The following is a 24,538-nucleotide window of genomic DNA, read 5'->3' on the forward strand; positions in this document are numbered from 1 at the left end:
CATGAAAATCTCCAAAGTTTTCTTTTATTGACAACAAAATCCTCCAAAGTTATCCATCTCTCAAATTCAATTTTAATGGACTTGGTACAAGTAATTCAAAGACAAACCATGTTACTAGACGGTAAGATATTTATTATTAATAAAAATATTTAATAATGAAAAAGTATAGTTTAAGGGGGAAAACAAAACATATGAAAAGTAAATCGTAAATTGACAATTTTATTTCACTTTTCTACATCTGTTTCATGAAGACACATTTATCAACTATCATTGTTCCATGATAACAAGCTGTTACAAATTTTGCCTATTATTAACGAGTAAAAAAAAGGAATAATGCAAATCAAAGTAACTAAAATCATGGGCAATGTGAGAAATAATAGGAAATGAGCATGCAAATGTGGAGAGCTTAGTCAAAACAAATTTAGCTCAAACAATGCACATGTTGGTTAAACAATAAAAGATATTTGTCAAAACAAAAAATCAATCAATTGGAAAAAAAGAGAAAAAAAAAGTTAGGAAATGCTCCTTTTCAATAAAAGCTCCAACAAATATTTAATGAAGAAGTATGGTTTAAGGAGGAAGAAACAAAACATGTGAAAAGTAAATCATACATTTACACTTCTTTTTCCTCTTTTCTCAAATTGTTTCAAGAAAACACATTCTAAATTCAAATACTTTGGTTCTTTCATTTCATATATTAATGTGGCCTATAAAGATTAAAACCTTTATGGGTCAAGAAGTGTCAAGTTTGTTACAAAAATTGTAGGTGGAAGAGATGATGAATGAGAGCCATTCTCCTCATAGGCAAGATGCTATGCCATATCTTCCTCATTCTTCTTCCACCCAAAAGAAAAAAGGAGGATGGAAATCAGTCAAATACATTCTTGGTAAATAAATTAAACCCTTCAATTACATTTTCATTTTTTCTTTTCTTGATATAAGATTTATAATAGAATTGATTGATGAATTTAAATTTGTGTTTCTTGGATTATAGGAAACGAGACGTTCGAGAAATTGGCTTCTATGAGTTTGATATCCAACTTAGTTGTTTACATGCATACACAATACAACATGGATACAACATTTTCAGTTGAGGTTTTCAACATTTGGTCTGGTTTCACAAATTTTCTTCCATTAGTAGCTGCTTATCTTGCAGATGCTTATATTGGAAAGTTTCGTATGCTCATATTTGGCTGCATAGCTTCATTTCTGGTAAATAAAAACAAATAATGGCAAATTTTCTTTAATAGAATTGATATGAAAGTGAAATTTTCTAAATTATCCAATTAAAGAACATTTGCAGTTTTAATTTCTAAATATTATTCTCCTATAAAGTTTAAGACAATATACATATAAAAAAAAAGCACATTTATGATATTTACTTTCTACCATGTTTCTAAATTGTTGTCGCAATCGCAGTTAGGTTTATGTTGTAAGCCTAGAGATAAGATAATATGGACAAATGCGGCCGCAATTGCAGAAATCTCTAAAACCTTTAAACTGCAGTCACAATTATGATTGGAAACCTCAATTTCGAACTATGTTATTTTAAATGTTATTCTTATTATGAATGAACAATTGAAGACATGAGCTTCAATATGTGACAGGGCATGGGATTCATGTCATTAGGTGCCGGTGTACCATCATTAAGACCACCAACCTGCTCCACCCTTTCTGATTGCATACCGATAAAACCAACAACCTCGCAACTTGCTATCCTATATGCGGGACTTGGATTTTTCGCAATAGGCTCAGGAAGCCTAAGGCCATGCAACATTGCCTTCGGAGCCGATCAATTCGATACAAAAACAGAAAAAGGAAGAGCTCAATTAGAGAGCTTTTGTAATTGGTGGTATTTTTTATTTACAGTAGCCCTTTTGGTATCTCTCACTATAGTTGTCTACATTCAAACTAATGTAAGCTGGTTTCTTGGTTTCATCATTCCAACCGGGTGTTTTGCCGTCTCCCTGACCATCTTCGTGTTCGGCCACAGAACTTACATTCGGTTAAAGCCGAAAGGAAGCATCATATGTGACTTGCTGAAAGTAATTCTTGCTGCAATTAGGAAACATCATGTTGATATGAAGAAAGATTCTGAACTCTCATTTTATGATCCACCAATAAGTTCTAATGAGTCAGAAGATTCAAGAAATGTGAAACTTGCTCACACAAATAGGTTTAGATTTTTCGATAAAGCCGCGGTGATCACAAACCAAAGTGAAATTGACAACAATGGAAAATCAATTGATAATTGGAGGTTATGCAGTTTACAACAAGTGGAAGAATTGAAATCAATATTAACAACTTTACCAATTTGGTTAGCAGGAATTATATGCTTTCTTTCAATGGGACAAGCGAATTCTTACGGAATTTTACAAGCATTACAAACAAATAAATCAATCGGTCAACATTTCATCGTTCCTTCAGCTTGGATGGGATTGGTACCGATGATTTTTATTTCCTTATGGATTCTACTTTATGAGAAAATCTATGTCCCTTTAACCAAGAAAAAAACCTTGAAAGGTAAAAGGTTGTCAATTGAACAAAGGTTAGGAATAGGAATTATATTTTCCATTGCTTGTATGGTGGTTGCGGGACTAGTAGAAGTGCGTCGTCGCAGCAACGCGTTGAAACACAAATCATTTGAATCACATACAAGAATTTGGTGGCTTGTTCCACAATTTGGTTTATCCGGTTTGGTCGAAGCATTTGCCGCAATTCCTATGATGGAGTTGTTAACTTCATATTGGCCTGAGAGTATGAAGACATTAGGTGGTGCAGTGTTTTTTCTAAGTTTATCTATTGCTAGTTCATTGAGCAATGTTCTTATAAAGATTATTGTGGTTGTGACAAAGAGGAATGGTGGAACACCTTGGTTAGGTGGTAATGATTTGAATAAGAATAGGCTTGAGTATTATTACTATACTATTGCTGCTCTTGGAGGGTTGAATTTGTTGTATTTTTTGTTCTTTGCTCGTTTTTTTCTATGTAGTGAGGTGTTACAGAGACAAGGTCAAAGTGAAGCAAGAGATGAAGAAAATAATTATCAACAATAGCAGTTGAATTCAAGAGTCTGCACATTTTTCAACTATCAATGTGATATTTATTTTCTGTAATGATTTACTTTATGTAAATAGAATAGTTAGATTATATCCTTCTTTAACCTATATGCTTCAATGGACTAAAACATATGAATAAATGTTATTGTCCTTTTGTCAAAAAAAAAAATGTTATTGTCCTATTATTGTTACTTTAAGCCCATAGAGTAATTTTTATGAAGGGAATGATATAAGTTCCATATAGTACAAGGAGAATTACACATTTAACAGATTTGAATGTGTGGACTAGTACTTAATTGAAAAATGTTAGTACATACTTTTAAATCAATAGTTTTTAAACCGGTTTAAAATCATGTTATAGAGTTAACCTAACCGATTTGAAGGTAGTGAGAAGATCGGTAAGCCTAAGTTAACGATAAAAACGTCAATGGAGAAAACCGATTACTGATTTGGGTAAGAGATCATACTGATTTGTGAACCTCCTTGTTGATACCAAATAGAGTTTCACTTCATATTTTCAGAGTAGTCGTAGATCAAGTCGTGGTGAATCAAGTTGGTCTATAGTGGACCAATGCTCGAAAATTGTCTGAAATTCTCCTAAGTAGAAGCTTACGACTCTCGACACTTCCATGGCTAAGAGGATGGATAGATTGATGTTGATTCAACAAAAACAAAAGATAACATAGTTGAACTTTGAGCATTTATATTCGTTTGTCCTTATTATCTACCAAACATAAACCGACTAATTCACGGTCTCAATCACGAGGATATGAAATATCTTAAATTTATACTTAAGAACAATGATTAAAGAAATATTGAACAACTTTCAAACATAGATAATCCATTTGAAAAAGAAAAACTTCCCCACCTCCGTAATTCATTTATTCACAACAATTTTAGAAAGAAGATATTTCATCATAGTCATAACATGCTGCTTCATCTCATATCAAATCATGAGTGCAAGTGAGTTCCATAAAATAAACAAACTAAAGCAATAACCCATCAACACATGCACAACTAGCTTAGCGACCCAAATTCCCCATTGTTTTCAATCTCAACCATAGATATACGATCCAACAACTCCCATTATCCCATACAAATCTCAATAGTTTCACACAGTTTGAGATCTTGATCGTTCATTTCAATTCAAACGGTCAAGATCACGCGGTAACTCCGTGAAATCCAAATCCCTATCTTAACAAACCCTTATCTCTAAGTCATATTATTATATATAGCTTCACATGCACACAAACCGTACCACCATGCAAGCACGTGCTCACCCTTAACCTTCATCACTTCCACACAGTTCCAAAAACCCAAACCCCAAGAAACACATTCCACATTTCCATTTTCTTTCTATCATCATCATCATCATCATCATCATGGCCATCGACACTCTCCGTCGATTCTTTCTTCCTTGTTTCACCCCATCAACCACCGCAACAACCACCACAAAACCCTACACCACCACCACAACCACCCAAACCAAGAAAAACCGTTCAAGCACTTCATTAAACCAAGCAACCTCTCCATGCTCCTCTACCTCCTCCTCCGCTACAACCACCATCTCAACCACCGCACCTCGTCCATCCAAACAAATGGTCATCGGAACCATCTTCGGTAACCGTCGCGGCCATGTCTGGTTTTGCATTCAAACAGACCGTACACACCTCAAACCCATCCTTCTCCTCGAACTCCCTATCTCCACAAACTCCCTCGTCCATGAAATGCGCAATGGCCTCGTTCGCATTGCCCTAGAATCCACCACCACCACCTCCTCCCCCAACTGTCCACTCCGCTCCATTCCTCTCTTTACCGCCTTCTGCAACGGCCGTAAAGCAGGTTTCGCAGCCCGTCGTCGAGCCGGAGACTGTGTCCGTAACATACTGCAAACCATGCAGTGTGTCACCGTCGGTGCTGGTGTTATACCTTCAGGTTTTGGGTCAGATTCTGAAGAGCTTATGTATATGCGTGCAAATTTCGAACATGTTGTGGGAAACGCTGATTCTGAATCGTTTCATCTCATAAACCCTGATGAATCCACAGGTCAAGAACTCAGTGTTTTTTTGCTACGATCTCGCCTTGGAAATAATCGTTAAGCAAATTCGTAGCAATCTTGCAAAGATTTGATCTTTTTTTAATTATGTAATTTTAATTTCTTTGAAATGTGAATTTTTTTGGTACAGATAGATATCATAAGAGTAAAGTTTTTGTTTTGATGGGGATTCTTGATTTTTGAATTTGTTGGGATTTTCAATTTTTTGTTGAGAATTGTGGTGTTGTTGCCACGTAATGATATTGATATCTGTAAAGTTGATTAGTTTATCTAAGACTAATCTCATCACTAATATTGTATTGTTTTGAATTTTTGTGTATAATATTGTAACTGGATTAAAGTGACCAGATTATGGTCCAGGAATCTTGATTTCTTTGTTTTTAATGTTTTATTTGTGGGATTTTAATCTTGATTTCATTAGGATATATTTTCACTAGATCTGTGGTCATTTTGGGCTTGTTTTTAATTCTTTTTGTTAGATTTTGGAATATTGGAAAATGTTTCTAAATTACTTGGTGTCAATCTTTTTGAGGACAAGTGAATATAGTTTTCTTTTCACCTGTTTTGGTATCATTTTGATTTTTTATGAATAGTCCAAATCTCAACAAGTTTACTAAGAATTTGTATTTGTATAATATAATTGATTAAGTGCTTTAGAAGTGGGAGAACCATTCTTTTTAGTTGTACTATGTGGTCTCAATCATCATGGGGCATTAGAACTCAAAAAATTAAGATGGGGCATACTATACTAGCATTTGTGTCCATAGATCACCTTTTGATTCGGAATCTTTTCAAGCTTCTAAAGATGTTTTCTTATATGTGTATGATAGGGAATAGGGAATAGAATAGGGAAAGAGACCCCCTTCACTAGTTGAATTTTCTATACATTTAATAATATAAAGAAATTTTATATATTTTTATGAAATATGATTAATTTGTATTTAGATTTTTGCTCCCAAATATGGATGAAGGATGCAGCATGTATTAAAATTATTGTTCTCTATATGCTTTCTGTTTTGAAAAATACTTTTTTCAAAAATAAAATAAATTAAAGAGTTGCTATTGGAAGGCAAGAAGAGAAAAAACAACTATCCACTTATATTAGAAAATGATTTAAAAGCAAAAGTTTGGAAAGCATTCATAAAATAGAATGGAATCATTTACCATAATGAAGCAGAATAAAATTAAATGAAATGAAATTGAATCAATTCACCATTTTATTATTTAAATTTTAATGATAGATATGAAAATGTGTCTAGAACATTAGATGAATTATATTTTCCTGTAAAAATAATTTAAATAACAAAATAACCTTATACCGAGATATTTTTGACGCAAGTGGGAATCTCTCGTACAATTTTTTATAGACCAATGTTAGCAATTAATTTGTTAGAGAGAGAAATCTAATTAGTTGCTAGATTGTGTTTTGAACCTCCAACACATCATTCTTTCGGTGTCAAAATTCAAACAATTGAGCTAGGTAACCATATACGGAGATATTATTCGAAGTACGTGTGTGAAACTCTATTACATTTTTCATAGACAAATGTTAGCAATTAATTTGTTGAGAGAAAAATCTTAGTAGTTTGGAATGAATTTTGACATAGCCCACTTTTTATTGTCAAAATTCAAACCACTGAAGTACTCTTTGGGTCAATTAAAATGCAAAATTTCGAAGAAATTATAGAACAAAGTGTTTATTACAAGTTTTTCTAAAAAGTTATCTTTAGTCTTCCTATAATTTTAACTGGATATTTTTTTTTTCATCTTATCCACAATAATTTTAACTGGATATTTTTTTTTTTCATCTTATCCACTTTTCCCTTTGAAAAGTACCTTTTATTTGATCCACAATTCATCCAAATAATGACTCACCAAGTGTTTAATTTCACATAGCCTACTAAGAAACTCAGAAGAATTTCAAATCCTTGCATTTTGCAGTAGTATTACATGTATAATGTATTGAATATTTCATTTAGGAAATTATCTCAGTTAATTAATAAACTTGATTTAGACAGAAACTTGATGATATATGGACCTGCATGGAATTCTGTGGTTAGAAATGATGGAATTTCTGATCTTCAATGATGGGAAGGACTTCAAAGAAAGCAAAGAAGAAGTTGCTACAGTTCTGCAGAAAACAAGAAATGGGGAGATTCATAAATTCTAATTATGTAATAGAAATCAAGCTGGTCATTCCTAATTTACCTGTGATAAACATGTTTAATATTCCAATTTTTCTCCCTATTATAGCATGGTATAAAATATTTATCAACTAGTACTATACGGAAACATGAGACATTAATTGTTATGTTATTATTTTCTCCTTATTAAATTTTAAACTAATGTAGTTTAAAACTATAGTTACATGTTGCATAACTATAATTTATAATCATAAGATTTACTCTACCAACTGATCTCACAATCAAACACTTTTCTCACTTGATATGTTTCAATATAAATAGAGATAGATAGATTGATGAACAAGTATAGTGCACCTTTTATCTGGTACTCCATAAACATCTTCAAGAAACTCCAGTTGTGCAATCCAATACATAATAAACACTGGAGTATATAATAAATTTATGAAACTCATATAAATTCACTGTACATGCATCGGTCCCAAGGAAAAGGTAATCAGCATCCCGAGGACTAGATACAATAAATTTATTGTTTTAAACCTCAGGATGCAGATTACCGGATCCTTAACCAATACTAACACTTTCAAGAACATTCAAACCAATAACTATAGAGGATTAAATGTAAGAAATAGTGTATTGGTAGAATGTGTCGTAGTAGGTTGGATTGAGTTGAGTATAGCCATATCTTTGGGCTAAATTTATAGATGTTCTTAAAGTATAGAAATGTATTCTCATAGTAACATTGGGACCAATGAAAAAAATTCTTAATGTATAGCCAATAATACTTATTAAGATTTTTTTTATTTGGAAAAAAGGAAGGAGAAAGTGGAAGAAGGAAGGGGAGGGTTTGGGGGGTTAATTTTTCTTCATAATACAAAACCCTCATCATTTGGGGAACTAAAAAGTTGTATTGGAGTAGAATTTTGGAGGGTTTATATGAATTCTTCAAATTTAATCTATGTTGTTATAATATTCATAATATTAAAAATATATGAATCATAAGCATTAATTTATCATTATCTGAAAAAAAATACTCTTTAAAAAAAATGTGAAAGATTTCTCCATTTTCCTATATATTTCTCACCCATCAAGTCCTCTCTTCCCCTCTTCTCCAAACTCCCAAACAAAGTCAAAAAAAAATATTTTTTCAAAAAAATGTGAAAAATTTCTCTATTTTCCTCTATATTTCTCACCCCCGAAAGCCCTCATTTCCCCTCCAAACTCCCAAACAAAGCCTAAAGGACTCTTAACATGTGAAAATCTTACATTGTTGATATTTCTTACATATGTCTATGGAGTTATGCAAGAAATAGTAAATTACAAATAATAACATCAAAATAACCCTTTTCCACAAAATTGGATTGTTTATATAAGGATCAAATGATGTTATTGTATCCTTGAATTAAATAGGATTCGCATGCATAATAAGTAATGAAAGAATTGAAGCATCAATTTTTTATGTTTGATTCTATATAATTTAGAGGAATCAAATCCAATTAAACAATACCTACAAATACAAATTATATAGAGAATGTTGTTATTAAAAAAGTTTAGAAAAATAGGCTTGAAAGTGACTCGCTGATTATGTTCTGTTCTAATGTCTAATGTTAAAATCTAGGAGAAGGAATAGCTTGATAAACGAATCATATGGCCATCTTTTTGTTTTTTGTGGCTGAACTTTATTTTTGTAACATAGGAATAGATGCCTCTAATTGAAAACCACAAGTGCTGCATCTTTCATGTAACCAATAAATGGATATATTGAAGGATTTAAACATTCAGATACAAGATTATAGAATATTGATGTTAGAGAAAAATTCCAAATTACGCACCATTAGAATTCATGAAAACTGAGATATAATCATAATAAACTTGGTTTGAACACCAGATTCTTCTTATTCACTTTGATAATGAATTTCGAGTCACTATGTTATTTGATAAAAAAAAAAATCATGATAAACTTTGTTACGTGTGTGTGAGTAAATTTGGGGAAATGCGTGAGGCATGAGTTGATCCAAAATTGATAAAGAAAAGAATAAAAAGAAATGGTCATGTTCAATTCACTTTTCTTTCAATGCGAGTGTCTTAGGTGAGTTCGTATCATTGAAGGTTTGATTGACAGTTAAAACTATTGTCGCAAAGACGCTAATGCAATGTGTTTAAATCTATTATGGATTGAACAATTTAATATTAGGTCGCATAAAAAGAATTAAGAACAATCATTAACTATATATAACTAAGTAATTAAAATACATTCAAAGGTACTCAACATATTACATATTCAAGCAATTACACATAAGATCCTCTAATTGACTTAATCTAGAAAACTAGCCATTCATAATAAAACTAAACAAAAACATAGGTTTATGAAGAGTAATACATGAATATAGGATCACCGATTGATGAATCATTGCTTCTGAGATGTTTCCAGTAGCTTTTAGCCTTCAAGAACAACTTTCCTCACCTTTAGGTCGTCAAAAAGTGAGTTTTTGGGAAGAAAATGTCCCAGCTATTTATGTAGTGACTATAATCGAAGAGATCACTTGATACCTCTCGTAAAAAGCATACGAAATTCAAGAGATCACCAAAACATATGTAGTGACGATAATCCAAAAGATCAATTGATACCTCTTGTAATATAATCCGAACGAGGGGTTATTCATAATTCGATAAGGTGTGTGAGAAGAGAGTAGGGTGAAAAAAAATCTATACTTAACTTATATGAAAGTAATGGGCCTGGGGTGGGGAGCCATGCCCTCTCCCTTGTAAGTACATCTCTACCAACAACATAAGTCCAATAGCCTATTATATATATATTAAGACTTTTCCTCAAAAACACAAGAATAATGCTCTTCTCCCAGCACTTTTTGCTCGCGCCCAGCTGCCTTGTCGAAAATACCTATGGGTTAGTTAAGTAACACAAGTGTTAAATGCTGCGCTACTTAACTCATGCCACATGCTGTTCTAAACAAGGCAGAACACCTCATTTTCATCTAAAATCTAAAAAAATATCAAAAATCTCTCAAATCACCCATATCCAAAATTCCTTCAAGTTCAAATCAAACAACACTCCAATAACAAGTAAGTTTTCATAATCAAACACCATTAACCTTTTATGTTTATATGTTAGATTTTTTTCTCTTAAATTAGAATTTTTTTAGATTTAGGGTTTGTTAAATTTTGGTTTTTTTGGCATGAAATCATACAATGTTTTCATGAAAATGACTTGTGTTGCTTAATGCTTAGATGTTTGCATGTTTATGTTGTAGTTTTGAGTTTTAGAGAATTTTTTTTTGATTTAGGGTTTGTTTAAATTTTGATTTTGCTTGCAAGAAATGATACAATGTTACATGTAATTGACTTATGTTGCTTAATTGTGTTTAGATGTTTGCATGTTAATGTTGTAGTTATGAGTTTTAGGGTTATGTATAATTTGCACTCCATGTGTTTGATGAAATGTTTGAATGACTTTTTCATTGATTGATTTTAATTTCTTATTGTGTAGTTTTGAAGCAATGGCTGGGTGGATCGACGTTCATGCATAATTCAACGGCGGAGAACCTCAAAGGTTGAAGGTTCGGTGCCTTGGTGTAACATTAAGAGGTTTCAAGGATGAACTGAATGAATTCAACCAAGGAGACAACCCCGGAGACACAAGGAGGGTGGAATACGTTCGGTATAAACGTCCAACGCTCGACGAGGGGATAGTATCATTCAGTTGGGTGGAATTAACGAACGACGAAAATGTGACGAGCATGTTTTGGGAGCACAAGATGTTCCAGTCGATCGATATGCAGGTAACGTTGCTGAGATCAACTGAAGATATTATCAACAGTCTGATTCCGCCGGAAGATCGTGATTAGGTAGGGAATGCACCTTCCAACTACAACAATTGTCTTACCCTGAAATGGAAATTCAAACTTGCTAAACGTCAGTTCCCAAACATTCACCCGACATTCCTATTGTTCCTTTGAAAAGAGTAAATTCTTGTTAGGCATTAACCCGACAAACTTCAAATAAAATTATATATATATATATATATATATATATATATATATATTATTCTTAAATTTTGTATTTCTCTGTCATCACACTTAAAATACATCAAATGAAAATTTAATTTAGGTCTACAAATAAATTGGACCGGTCTTTACTCTTTTGCTCTCTCAATCTCCAAAAATGATAATGAACAGTTGAAAGGGATAGAAAGGCCCACTTGAATTTGTATTTTGTTCGATGGTCTCCACAGTCTATTAATTTGACCATTTAAGAAGACTCTTAATTGTCCTATTTCAATTATTGCATAACGACACGTATATATTGTTGTAAGTAATAATAATTTGACAATAAACAACAGTATTTTGTTGTTTTTTTTTTGGTACATTTATTGTTTGGTTTTAATCCCTACAAAATTTGTTAAAATTGAAGTTTTTTTTTTTTTGAAGAATTGTTAAAATTGAACTTAATATATGTAACATGTATAATATTCAATTTTAACCCTCAAAATTAAATAAATACTAAAATAATATTAAAAAGACAAATTTCAATCTGAATAATTTTTCCAGAGACTAAAACAAAAACAACAAGGAGCAAAATCTATTAAAGTTACATATTTTCAAACATAAATCAACAAGATCAATTACAGTGTAGCATAGTAGTGGGATAGTTTGTGTTATTAAGTGTGGAGGTCCATAAAAGTTTGAAACCAATAGACTAAAAAATTCCATTACTATGATTTTTTTTAAAGATTACTATGTTCCCACCTCTGCGTGATTTCTTAATTGACAACAATAATAAATAATTTTATAGTGACTAAATACAAAAATTAGTATATTTGCATGAACTAAATATATATTTAAACTTTACATTTTAATTATGGGGTTAAGATCCTCTCCATTTGTAATTTGTTCCATTTGTTGCAATTTGGAGAGAGATAGACAAAAAAAAATAAAATAAGTGATGGGTCCTATAACTAAGTGGATCCCACCATCATTAATTTTTTTATGTCTATGTGATCCCAAGTTAAAATGTGGGTTGATATATATAATCAAATTATCCAAGATAGCTTAAATGTTGTTCATATTCATATATAAAGACCTATATATCATATAATATATTGGTTACCAAGAGCGCTTAGATATTATGCTACCAGTCTCTTCTAATTTAACTAAGGTCATGTTTAAATCCTGTATTATCGAACAGTTAAATAACATGCATACAGGTAATCCAATAATAACAATATATGGTAGAAATAATGAATTGATGGACACTAACATTCAATTAAAGAAACGTACAGAAACGATTGTCTTACACCATAAACGGCGATCCATAAAACAGAAACAAAATGAACTTCAAGCAATAAAAACAATAACGAAAAACATAGAAATCACAGCATCCTTAAAATTTTAAGAATATCAGTAATAAAGAATTGAAACAGCCCCACTTTTTTCCTAATCCATTGGCTCAACCTTCACACATTTCAGCTTGACGGTTTTTGTGGCAGATTCGTCACCATCCAGCTCTAACACTGTCAATTCAGAAACAGATTTCTCTGATCGCTTTCCCACAGCTTTGCTGCAAGGTATCGTTCTAAATAGCGGTGATCATACTTTGATCAATTCGACAGAACAAAAACAGATGAATAATTCGCGGTGTCTACACAATTGATCCCCAAATAAGAATTTTCACCGCCAATTATAATGCTTCTGATCATAGTTAACATTGACATTGAAATAAATAATGTCAATCTCAGAAATCACAACATTTCAAAACCTTTTAAACGGTCACTCAATACAATGCTAAATAACATTCGACTGAATTATCCACCAATAATTAAAACAACACATTTTGAATAATATATAACCACATCTTATAATGCTCAAATTGAAATCAACAGTGTCAATATCTGAGGTCACAAGAATTCAAAACCTTAACACAAATTCGAGATAGATACTCACAAAAAGTTCAAAATGAAGCTTTATATACTGCTAAATAAAATTCATAACAATTATCAGATACGAATTGGAAATACTATTTTCAAACTTTATAAATCCTAATACAGTACTTTATAAATTCAGGTCTAGAATAACATAATGAATTGCAGCATTATTGGTATCTCTGAAGCTTTAGGACATAGCAAAATTTGGATCACGTTATATTGAAAACAGTAAAACAACGGCTAGTTGAACTATTGGTTCTGTCAAACGAACTACAACCTCTAAAATTGCAAGGTGACATAAAACGAAGTATTAGCTCCAACATTCGGTGCACCAATTCTGATGAATGATCCCGCAGTCACCTTACGGCTAAGACATAATTGCTTCCATTCACCTTCTATTTTGTAGTGAGGTTCCTTGGAACGGACAAAAGCAAGGGTGCAACTCCACATGTGGCGTGTATCATCTGTCAAATAGAAGTCCTTAGTATATATTGGCATAACAGAGCTCAAAACCCTGTCAAGCGAAAGGGTCTGTGAAACAAAACAAAAGCAAAAATTAGTGACATTAAATGGAACAACTCTGTATAGATTGGACATAACTCAAAAAAAAAAAAAAGCGTAGCACCGTACCAGAAAGCCGTTGGCCGCTTCTTCAACACTCAACCATTTGGAGAAACTAAACTTGAAGTTATTAGGGTCATGTTTTTACGGGATAATTGATTTGGAAGTTAATAAGGATCCTGCACTAACTGGAAATAGATCACGATTTAACTTAAAGGACATTGGAGGGACGTGACGGGGGTAATTGATCTCTTCCCCATAACGATCCTTCACTTGTATAACAAACCGAGAAGCTTCCACATTAACCAATGTAACCGCACCACCATGCTTCAGGTTGTAAAGGCCACTGAGTTCAATCCAACCATGAGTAAAACACACACTGTCATTCTTTTTTTCAACCAACACTTCGATCTCGTTATACGCAGGATCGTTGAACACCACAAATCTCCCTAAATCAAAACCATTGTAGAAATATGAAATCATGCGCATTGTTAATATGACCGCAAGCAACTTACCCAGTCAACATCACATTCAACCATATATGTCCTATACTTCAGCTTAAGCTTATTGATCCTCCTATCTATGTCATTCGTTGGATTTGGATGCAAAGGAAGCTGCAAGAAAAGGATGACGACAACATAAACATGATAGTTAGCGTAAAATCAAAACAGACAGTAAAATAAAAATGGAATTCATAATCAGGTACAATTTAACACATGCCTATCAAAATCTGGTATGACAAAAAAGTCTGTATGCCATTGTGAGCCATGGCCGAATGGAATCAATGGGAGTTGAGGGGAAGCCAGAAAGATCAGACATATTTATAGATGAATAAGGTACATTCCATTGGTAGTTGTTGCATTGGAAAATTGGAAACATTCATTGTTGGTAATGTAGGAATACGAAGAACGGAAGAGTCTGCAATGGTTGTTTAGAATACCTAGTTAAGGCTCTTGAACTCAGAATAATGCATTCAATTCTCATTAAATATTGGCACCAAGGATGGATTAGCGCCCTAGCATACGGAAGAGGAGATTTGAAATTCAAAAATGACATTTAATGTAGTTTTAAGCTATAATTTCCCGCCCATCATCTAGGTTAAGTGGTATGCATCACTTGTTTGCATTGTACTTTAGAATTAGATAATTAGATAATTAGATAATAAGGATATATATATATATATAGATTTAATTTCTTAAGTTTTTCCTGTAAAGTATTCATAAATTCATTAGAATTATCATCAATATATATATATATATATATATATATATATATATATATATATATATATATATATATATATATATATATATATATATATATATATATATAGAGGCTATTTCGAGATGGTGCCATTATTTGCTTAAAAAAAAATGAAGGTGCCATTATTAGGAATATTTATGAAGAGGGGAAGCAAATGTACGTCAAAATAAATATGCATGCATGTTCTTTTCACTTTTGGTTTAACTAGGGAATCGGGATGAATTAAAGGCCAAGCATGAGAAACGAATCATATGATCCCCAGTACCACAATCCTTTTCATATTTTTGCACTTTCGGTGCTTACGCAAGTTGCAACTATTTACGACTGCATATATATCATCCATTTAAGAGTATGAATTAAAGGCATATATTAACCGGGTCCATCATTTGTAGTTCGTGCATGTGTTGTACTTGAGGACCATGTATACGAATGTTATTTTGTATGAAGTTGATTTAAAAGGCATAGTATTCCATTTTGTTAAGGATAAGCAAGTAATGATAACATTGATAATAAAATAAAGGAGTAAGAAAGTGCTAGCAACACTCTCTCTTATACTCACTCTCTTATTGGTTTAAATCAGTAGATCTACATTTTGAAAATAGAACGCATATAAAGTGGTGGGACATACATTAATTTCATCCAATTATCGAATAAATCTAAGCATCACAATTGTATTCAAAGGAAACTCAACTGATTACATTGTTTAAGTAGTTATAGAGAAGGTCATCTATCTGACGTAACCTAGGAAATTAGCTACTCGCGTTATCTACACCTAAATAAATGAATATATAAAAGAATACATGAACTGTATATGATCTTCATATAATGATTCCCCGATTTTGGGATGCATCCGATCGCTAGTAATCTTTCTAAATCGCGATTTTGCTCATTTCTGATCATCATAGCGTGTCTTTCTAATGAGTTAGGGCCTACCTATATATATATATAGGAAAGCGTTTCGAGTATTTCTGGAAGAGTTTGTGCCCGACGCGCATAGTCTGCCCACCACACATGAGGTAGTAGTTGTGCTTTTGACCTTCCTTCTTGGTTGCGCGACATGCAACTCATAGCATGCTTTACACATGAGGCAGTAGCTTTCAAATTTCTCCTCACTGAAACATTCGTGATGACATGCAACTCATAGCATGCTTTACACATGAGGCAGTAGCTTTCAAAGTTTTCCTCACTGAAACCTTCATGATGAGTACATCCCAAGAGATCACTTAATAATCTTGTAAAAGGCATAGCACGACCACACAGTTGTCTGGTTTGGGTGATTTGATATGGTTCATGGCCTTGTGTTCATAAATTATCTTCCATGCCGATCCATCAATTTATATACAAGAACTCAACTAAAACTAATGAAAACTTTCTAGAATTAATCTAAATTAACTCCTAAACGTACAATGGAAAAATTACGATATGGATGACTGTCATCAAAGCTCCATATTCCCTTCATCAAGGGAAATTCAAGCACCACCTGCAAAATTAGCAAGGCAGATGCTTGACACTTCAGGCCACCTCGTTGGGTAATAGGATTAGTTTTTTTTTCCACTATAAATAACCAGTTTATACACATCCGTTCAATTAAATAAATAAAATTTTCATTTTATCTCTTTTATCAGGCATTTGTTAGTGTAGGTAGCTCAAAAAACCCAAAAATAACTGTACTAAACCCTCTACCAAAGAAATTTGAAAAGGAGATTACAACTGAAGAAAGCATATATACACATTCCACATCAACCACTTATACTAAATCCAAATACACTTCTTCAAAATGTAGATCTCAATGACGGTGGTGCGATGAGGTGAGACCTCCGCATCACCTCACCTCCGGCTATACGGCGATCTTTGCGTCAATGGTTTTAGGAGGTGTGGTAGTAGCAGCTTGTAGTGGTGGTTGTGGTGGGGATGATGGTGGTTTGTGGTGGTAGATTTAGATGGCTTCGTGGTGGATGTCATGGAGGTTTGTGGTGGTTGATTTGGATGGTTTCAAGGGTGTTGGTGTTGGTTTTCATGGTAGATCTCATGGTGGTTGTGGTGGTGTTAGTGGTGGCTCACGGTGGTTTTGTGGTGGTAGATTTGGATCCATATTTGGATCTAAATCTTCAGTTGCTGGTGGCTGGTGGTTGTGAGAAAGACTATTATGTTATATAGTCTTCCTTGCGGGTGCCGACATTTTATTTGGCTTTGTTTTGTGAAAGATTTAATCATGGAGGAATGAACCAACACGTAAGGGCCAAAGAATTGTTGTCACATAACCTTCCTAAATATATTCTACTACTAACCCATTCATCATCACAACAAAGCAATATTCCCACCCCACACATACTGTGTTTTTACGTTCTCTATTTTTGGAGGTGGTGGTTATCAATTGGAATATGTCGATTGGTATTACTAAATGGTGGTGGTGATGACGTGTGGTGTATATTTGAGTGGTCCGTTTTTGGCGACCGAAGGTGTGTTGGCGGTTGGTGGGTGCTTCGGTGGGTGTGTAGGCGGTGACGGGGTGGTCGGTGGTGGTGACAGACGTGTGGTGCAGAGAAGGTGATGTGTGGTACCGATATGTGTGAGCCGTTTCCGACGGCTACAGGTGTGGTGGCATCTATTTCATTCACGATTAATCCTCCTTTGACGAACTCCCAGATCGTTTGTCGTCATAAGGATCGTGGTGGTAGTAGTTCTTCGCGCTGGTGGTCGTGTTTGGCGTCGGAACGGTTTGTGGACGTGAGTTATATAAGGGGGTGGTTGGAGTTGTTTAGGTGAGGAGGCGGATGTTTGTTGAGGGTGATTTCTTCTAGACACTACAAGAAATGTTGCATATTGCCAGGGAATAATGCCAGGAGCAAGAATCCCTGGCAAATTTGCCAGGAGCAATGCCAGGGATGCCCCTGGGAAAATGACTTTAAAAAAGGTGGGACCTGATTCTCATAAAACCCCTAGCAAAGTGTAAAGTGGGACTCCTTTTCTTCACATCTGCTCGGGCCACACATAAAACACACACGCTTCATATTCTTTTCTTCTTTTTCTCTTTCTCTCTTCAACAAGAAGCTTTCACCCCAACAAAACCTAGCCGCCGCCTCCTCCTCCTATCTGTTGGCCATCTCCATCCTCCAACATCATCGATCCGTTCATTCTTCTTCTCCTCTTTTTTCCTTCATTAAACCCATATTATTATCTCTCTTTCTCTCTCCCTCTCCCCTATCTCAATTAGGGTTTCCATGGTTTCATCATACCGTCAATTCCCTCTCTATCAATCTATTCTGAATATTTGCCTTCAATAATCAGACATCAAATTCACCATATTCTTCTTCTTCTTCTTCTTCTTCTTTGCTGCACTTTCTGTTCTCTTTCGATGGTTAATTCAGCTGTACCCATTTCTGAAGTCTTCGGTTTATGGTAAGTTCAAATTTTCTTTGTGTTTCTTATTCGATTGAATTTTTAGGTTATGGGTGTGTTTTAATTTACTGTCCATGGAAAGTTTATGGGTGTGTTTTAATAATAAGCTTACTGTTAGTTGTTGTGTTGTCTTCATCAGAAGAAGAAGAAAACCGTGTGTTTGTTCGTTTGTTCTGCTTCTTCCATCCGTACATAATCATAATCTAGGACTCCATTTCAACTTCTCTATCCATCTCTCCTTCATGACTTCAACCATCCTTGTTTGAGGACATGAGCTCCACCAATTTATCTGGTTTCGTCTTAGCACTCATTTCCAGCGCTTTCATTGGCTCCAGTTTCATCATTAAGAAAAAGGGTCTTCAACTTGCCAGAGTCAACGGCCCTTCTGCTAGTAACTACCTTTATCTTTATTCTTTTTAATAAATAATTCAATTTTTTAGAATGTTCATGCTTGTGTTTTTGCATTCTAATTTTCAGGTGTTGGTGGCTATGGCTATTTGCTTCAACCTCTCTGGTGGGTCGGAATGGTTACTAGTATGTACCTTTGTACTTGTCTTTTCAATTTTCAACCTCTTTTTTTGTTTCTTTACAATTATTTACTTGGGAATTGATTTTGTTACAGTGATTGTTGGAGAGATAGCTAATTTTGTAGCATACATGTACGCCCCTGCTGTGCTTGTCACTCCATTAGGTGCTTTGAGTATTATTGTTAGGTAAACTTTCATTTCTATTTCTATGAGTGTAAATTACTTTTACACTAACATCATCTCTATTTCCATGTGGAATGATTTTATTGGATGTTAGTGTAAAATGTCAGTGTAAAACTAGTTTACAATTTACACTGACGCATGTGTGTATCTTTGAATCCTTCTATTTAAGGATTCAGTTTCAGTGTTTACTTTTTACCAAATAAGAATTTTTAATCACTCACTGAACTAACAATATCTGTGGAATTGGCTAGTGCTGTCTTGGCACATTTACTCTTGAAGGAAAAGCTACAGAAAATGGGCATGCTGGGGTGTCTTATATGCATTTTAGGATCCACTATTATTGTACTGCATGCACCGCAAGAGATGTCGCTTAGTTATGTACAACAGATATGGAAATTGCCCATTCAACCTGGTATTCTTCTATTGTGCCATCATGCCTGAGTCTATATATATGATTCTTATTAGATTAGATGATATTTTAGTGTCCATTGGAAAGTTTATTATTTTATAATGATTTTGCTGTTATTTTTGTGAAAGAAAAAAAAAATCATGGTTTCTCTTTGGCTGGGATAGAATCAATACATCAGTTGACTTGGATTGGTGTTCGAAAAGTTAGGGTAATGCTTAGGCTTAGTTCACATCATAGTGGTAATGCTATTATTACCAGAATTCTTGTTTAATATGATTATAATATTTGTTCTAGCATTCTGTTACAAAATTCATCCACCAACTTTGTTTTTGCAACATCTCAATGCAATATTGTGAAGTTCCTTGCTGGTTTTCAAGGACGACCCCACGGTGAAACTGAAATAGATGAAAATAGGTAATAACTACTTGACTAATTATATCAATCTCATTGTTTCCCAACGAATTATGTATTAGTTATAGGTGAATTAAATTTAGAATTTGGGAAGATAATTTTTTGTTGTTGTTTTGGTTATTAAAAGTTTCATGTTTGATTTATAAGGTGCAGGTGTATTATGTTGAAGAATTATCATTTAGTGAATGGTGTGTGACTTTCTAGATAAAACCTGCACAATAGGTATAGAAGTGATGTCTCATAGTTAATTAAGTTTTCCTGCATGTTCAATAACTAATTGGTTGACTTCATATAATTGATTTATCATTCTCTTGGCAACTTAAGCAAAAGAAGGTCCATTATTTTCTTATTATGCAAGTACTCGATCATATTAGAATTTCTAAAAGTCACTAGAATGTGTTGGAATTTGTGATTACTTGTATTGATTATTGGATTGGTTATGACATTTGGTGTATCTAGCTGTGCTGACATCGTGATTCTTTTTCTTTGCATATTTTCTTAACTCCATTAAGGGCAGAGTTGAGTTTACTTAAGCAGCACATAGAAGCCCAGGCCAAAGAACTCGATCATAGAATGCACCGGGTGGAGGAACTTGAAGAGAAGGAAAGAGTGGCAAATGAAAATGTAAGCTTAACCACATTTGCTACAAGTTTAATATGATTCCTTAATTGTGATTTGTGAAGGTTTTGTCGACTTTTTTTATTTTGTAGAATGTATGTTTTGTTGTGGGTAATTTGCGTGAGGCATTTGGTGTCAATATTTTTTTATCTCTTGGAATCAATTGGCCTCTTTGTAATGCAGATCGAGGGGCTAATGATGGACATTGCGGCTGCTGAAGAAGAAATTAACAGATGGAAATTAGCAGCAGAGCAAGAAGCTGCTGCAGGCACAGGTGTTGAACAGCAATTTGCGGCAGGTATGGAATGCTATTAGTTAGGAATATGTTTTTTTTTTATTTACAAGCTTGCTATGTTTGGAGGATGTAACTGAATAAATTTCTAAGTTGCAGCTGATTGCATTATTCTATTCTCCATTTTTATTTTTCATTATGCTCATGTATATTTAAATGCACAATTTTATTTATTTGCTGGATTGTGTTAAGATTAACTATAATTTGAGGGGAACTTAGTTCCACCATTCTTCACTCTGTTGTAAATTTGAGCCTTGTCAATTTGTTTATCGATTTTGAACTTTGTATGCTCCTTTTATGTGTTAATTGGCACACCTATACTATCATTTGTGAACTTTTCCATCAATTTTGGACTGGGATGCCATTTTTGTGTATTTTGGTTTGGTCTAAAATGGTCTGGCCGGGCATTTGGTCTGATGGAGCTTTCAACCCATCTAGTTTATTTTATTAGAGTGCACGTAGTAAGTTGTGATTATTTGTAATATGTATTTAGGTTTGTGTTTTTGTTTTGTTGAAGTTAATTTGTTGAAGTTAATTTTAAAATGTTTTTTTAAATTATTTTAATTATTAAATTTTAACATTTTGATTTTTTAAACATTTTAAAAATGTTTTTTTTTTAAAAAAATTCGTACACATTTTGCCAGGGGTTGAGCCAGGGCCTGTGCCAGGAGCGCATTTGCCAGGAGCTAAAGCCCTGGCAGGGTCATTTGCGATGAGCAGATTTGCTGGGTATTCTGCTCCTGGCAAAACTCCTGGCAAACGTCCATTTGCCAAGGATTTCTGCATTTTGCCAGGGCTTCTGTCCCTGGCAAAATGCAACATTTCTTGTAGTGAGAGGCTGCCTCTGTTACTTGGGTCATTGTTCGTCGTCACTAGCTCTTGTTTTTGTTTTTTGGGATGTTAAGGTGTTTAGGGTGTTTGGAGGATGCGGGTCCCATTGTGCTGAGCTTTTCATTTTGATCTGTTTGTTGTTTGCACCACCACATATCATGTCGTTTGCCATACTTTTTGTGTGCTGGTTGCCAGTGGGCCGATTACTTTTGCTTCGAGATCGGGAGTCAGTGTCTGGCTGCAATCTTGTTTGGCGTGATTTGGTATTTCTATGGTGTACCGAGGGTGAGGGGTGCCCTTCTGATTTGGTCCTAAAGTCTGGTGGGTCGATCACTTTTGATTTGAGGTCGGGAGTCAGTTCTTTGGATCAGTTTTGGTTTTGGGCTGTTTATGGTTTCTTTCGGTGGATCGAAGGTCGAGAGGTGGTGGAAGCTGAAAGACCTTTCAGATATGAGCTTTTCGAATGTGGGGCAGCTTTGGTGTTCAAGAATGGGAGTTTAATTTTGAGGGGTGTTTTTCTTTGGAGGTGAGTAGTGACGATGGATGGTGTTGGATATCGTTTTTACATTGGTCGTTTTCGTGAAGAAGTCTATTTTTAGATGGTGGCGTGTATTTTGGTGGGTATTGTCCTCAAGGATGTTTTTAGGGTGTTTATTTTCGGGTGTTCCGCCTATATACGGCGCCTTTTGTTTGTATTCTCAAATTCATCGGTCTCTGTTCGTCTTGAGCAATGATCTGGTTGTTTAATAATATTTGTTGTTCAAAAAAAAACTGAAGAAAACATATTCTATATTTCTGAAAGTAGTGAAAATATTACAAAATTAACCGCATCAAATTAGTTAATTCATATTATGCATTGGTGATAAGGATATGATAATCTGCATTCCAAGGATTAGAGATCACTAAAATATTACTCTAAACCTTGGGATGCAGATTAGCTAATCCTTACCCAGTATTTATTCTGACTCCATCATATGAGGACATCCTGTATGGAAAATAGAAGCTATCAAATTAATTTCATTATTCTGCATTGGTGATAAGGAAAAGATAATCTGCACTCCAAGGCTTAGAAACAATTACGCAACTAATGTTTTTTTTTTTTTGGGGGGGAAATTCCGCTTTTTTTAGTCTAAACCTCACGATGCATATTATCCCACCGTCACCCAATATATTTTCACTGAACAAGTCCCTATTTCACATTGGTATTAAGAAAAAGGTAATCTGCATCCCAAGGACTAGATACAACACAAATGTTGCTCTAAACCTCAGGATGCAGATTACCCTATCCTCAACCAATGAACACCAACTCCAATTGCAAGTAGTATTAAGAAAATGAGAGTGGAAGAAATTGCATGGGAAAACAATCCAAGGGAAGAATGCTTGAAATTTGCATGATCATGATACGAATTTATATAATGTTCCACACATATATTCGATTAAGATTGGTTTGGCCAATCATTCTTTTAATGATTCTTAGCTTGACTGTTTTGTTGAAAAGAATATACATCACTTATTCTTGACATGTGATAGACAATGCACTTCAATAAGAACAATCGATAACAAAGAATCATCTTTCTTTACATCTCAGTCCCAAAATGTTTGCCATATTCTCTATGTTGTATTTTGTTATCTAAGTTCTATGTTTTGGCACACAATACTACTTTTGACAGCTCCCCATCCTTTTCCTCAAATATGTATGTAATATCCTAAAATTAACATTGCCCGTTCATCTTAATAGTATATTTCTTTTATTCCCAAGGTTTCTTCCAGCCGAAGGTTAGAGACTAATTCTGTGATGTATGGAGATGCATTTAAATTATTGACCTCTCCCAATAAGTGTTCTTCCATATTTACTGACCAAGTATTGAACTCGTGACCACATGTTCAAGGGACCAAATTATCTGGCAGCTTTGCCACACTATGTTGATAAATTCTTTTAATCAAATTTACATTTGCAAACTTGCGAGTAAATAAGATATACCAGTATATAAAATTTCTGTCACATTTAATATGTGGGATCTTTCTGTTTTTATTTTTTTTTATTTTTTATTTTTTTACATTAAGAATTGATACCATTAGATGCAGAGCCACAAGGCTGCACCACCCAGCAAACCACTACAATAATGAGATTAGCTAGCTTCATGGAAACACTTCATTCCACATAGAAAGAAGTTCTATACTTCTTTTTTTTTTTTAAAAAAAAAGATGTTCTATACTTTAGGACCATTGAGAGTGTTATTCTTGAAGTTAATTTGAAAGCTAGTTATAGAATATATAAATTTGTTTATAGGACAAGACCATTCTTGAGGACCATTTTATTCTCATTAATAATTTACAATTATAACAAATAAAAATAAATTGATGTTCACTAGCTAATATATTATCATATATTATTTAATAATTTAATTGTAACAAATTCATATAGAAAATTTCATCAACTATAATGCGCTATTTTTTTTTCAGATGGGAAGAAATACATTATATTATGTAACAACCTAAAATCTCAATTGTTATTTCTCATATAGTTTAAGAAAGAGAGTACCTTTATCGTATGAGAAAAATAACATAAAATCTGAATCTTAAAAGGCCTAAACCATGGAAATACATTGAGGAGTCTAGTGGGGACATCAAAGACCCTAATTACATTGAGTTAGAAAATACTCTTTTTTTTTTATGAAATCTAAAATAACAATAAACTTTTTTTTGATGTGAATTAACTGGATATTCTCTGCGTTCAACAGTTCAACTGCAAATGCTAATACATCGAGTCAAGTAGATCCTCGATAAGTGCAAATTCCCCCTCATGAAGTTTCTATTGACGTGAATGAAAACAAAAAAAATTATATAAAA

At 33.7% G+C, this 24,538-nt stretch overlaps 3 protein-coding genes and 1 long non-coding RNA gene across 4 annotated transcripts; all 4 read left to right on the forward strand.

The window, feature by feature from the left end:
- The first annotated feature begins 485 nt into the window (after positions 1 to 485).
- Positions 486 to 3,150, forward strand: LOC146907706 (protein NRT1/ PTR FAMILY 2.8-like). The gene is made up of 3 exons (XM_085727292.1): positions 486 to 887; positions 995 to 1,212; positions 1,608 to 3,150. Exons 1-3 carry the CDS (start codon positions 776 to 778, stop codon positions 3,054 to 3,056), a joined length of 1,779 nt encoding a protein of 592 aa, XP_085583418.1. The 5' UTR covers positions 486 to 775; the 3' UTR covers positions 3,057 to 3,150.
- A 1,209-nt stretch (positions 3,151 to 4,359) lies between these two features.
- Positions 4,360 to 5,267, forward strand: LOC146907707 (MIZU-KUSSEI-like protein (Protein of unknown function, DUF617)). Its single transcript, XM_085724804.1, has one exon. The coding sequence runs from the start codon at positions 4,442 to 4,444 to the stop codon at positions 5,156 to 5,158; it is 717 nt and encodes a 238-aa protein (XP_085580930.1). The 5' UTR covers positions 4,360 to 4,441; the 3' UTR covers positions 5,159 to 5,267.
- A 13,322-nt stretch (positions 5,268 to 18,589) lies between these two features.
- Positions 18,590 to 19,568, forward strand: LOC146907708 (putative magnesium transporter NIPA7). Its single transcript, XM_085729152.1, has 4 exons — positions 18,590 to 18,808; positions 18,895 to 18,951; positions 19,040 to 19,130; positions 19,379 to 19,568. The coding sequence occupies exons 1-4, from the start codon at positions 18,688 to 18,690 to the stop codon at positions 19,566 to 19,568; spliced, it is 459 nt and encodes a 152-aa protein (XP_085585278.1). The 5' UTR covers positions 18,590 to 18,687.
- A 738-nt stretch (positions 19,569 to 20,306) lies between these two features.
- LOC146907709 (uncharacterized) lies at positions 20,307 to 20,968 on the forward strand. Its single transcript, XR_015020016.1, has 2 exons — positions 20,307 to 20,571; positions 20,749 to 20,968. It is a non-coding gene; the product is annotated as an uncharacterized LOC146907709 (long non-coding RNA).
- The last annotated feature ends 3,570 nt before the right edge of the window (positions 20,969 to 24,538 follow it).

This window comes from Medicago sativa, chromosome 7 (genome assembly GCF_051527215.1).
Source record: "Medicago sativa cultivar Bolivia chromosome 7, Bolivia_mono, whole genome shotgun sequence".
Classification (NCBI taxonomy): Eukaryota; Viridiplantae; Streptophyta; class Magnoliopsida; order Fabales; family Fabaceae; genus Medicago; species Medicago sativa.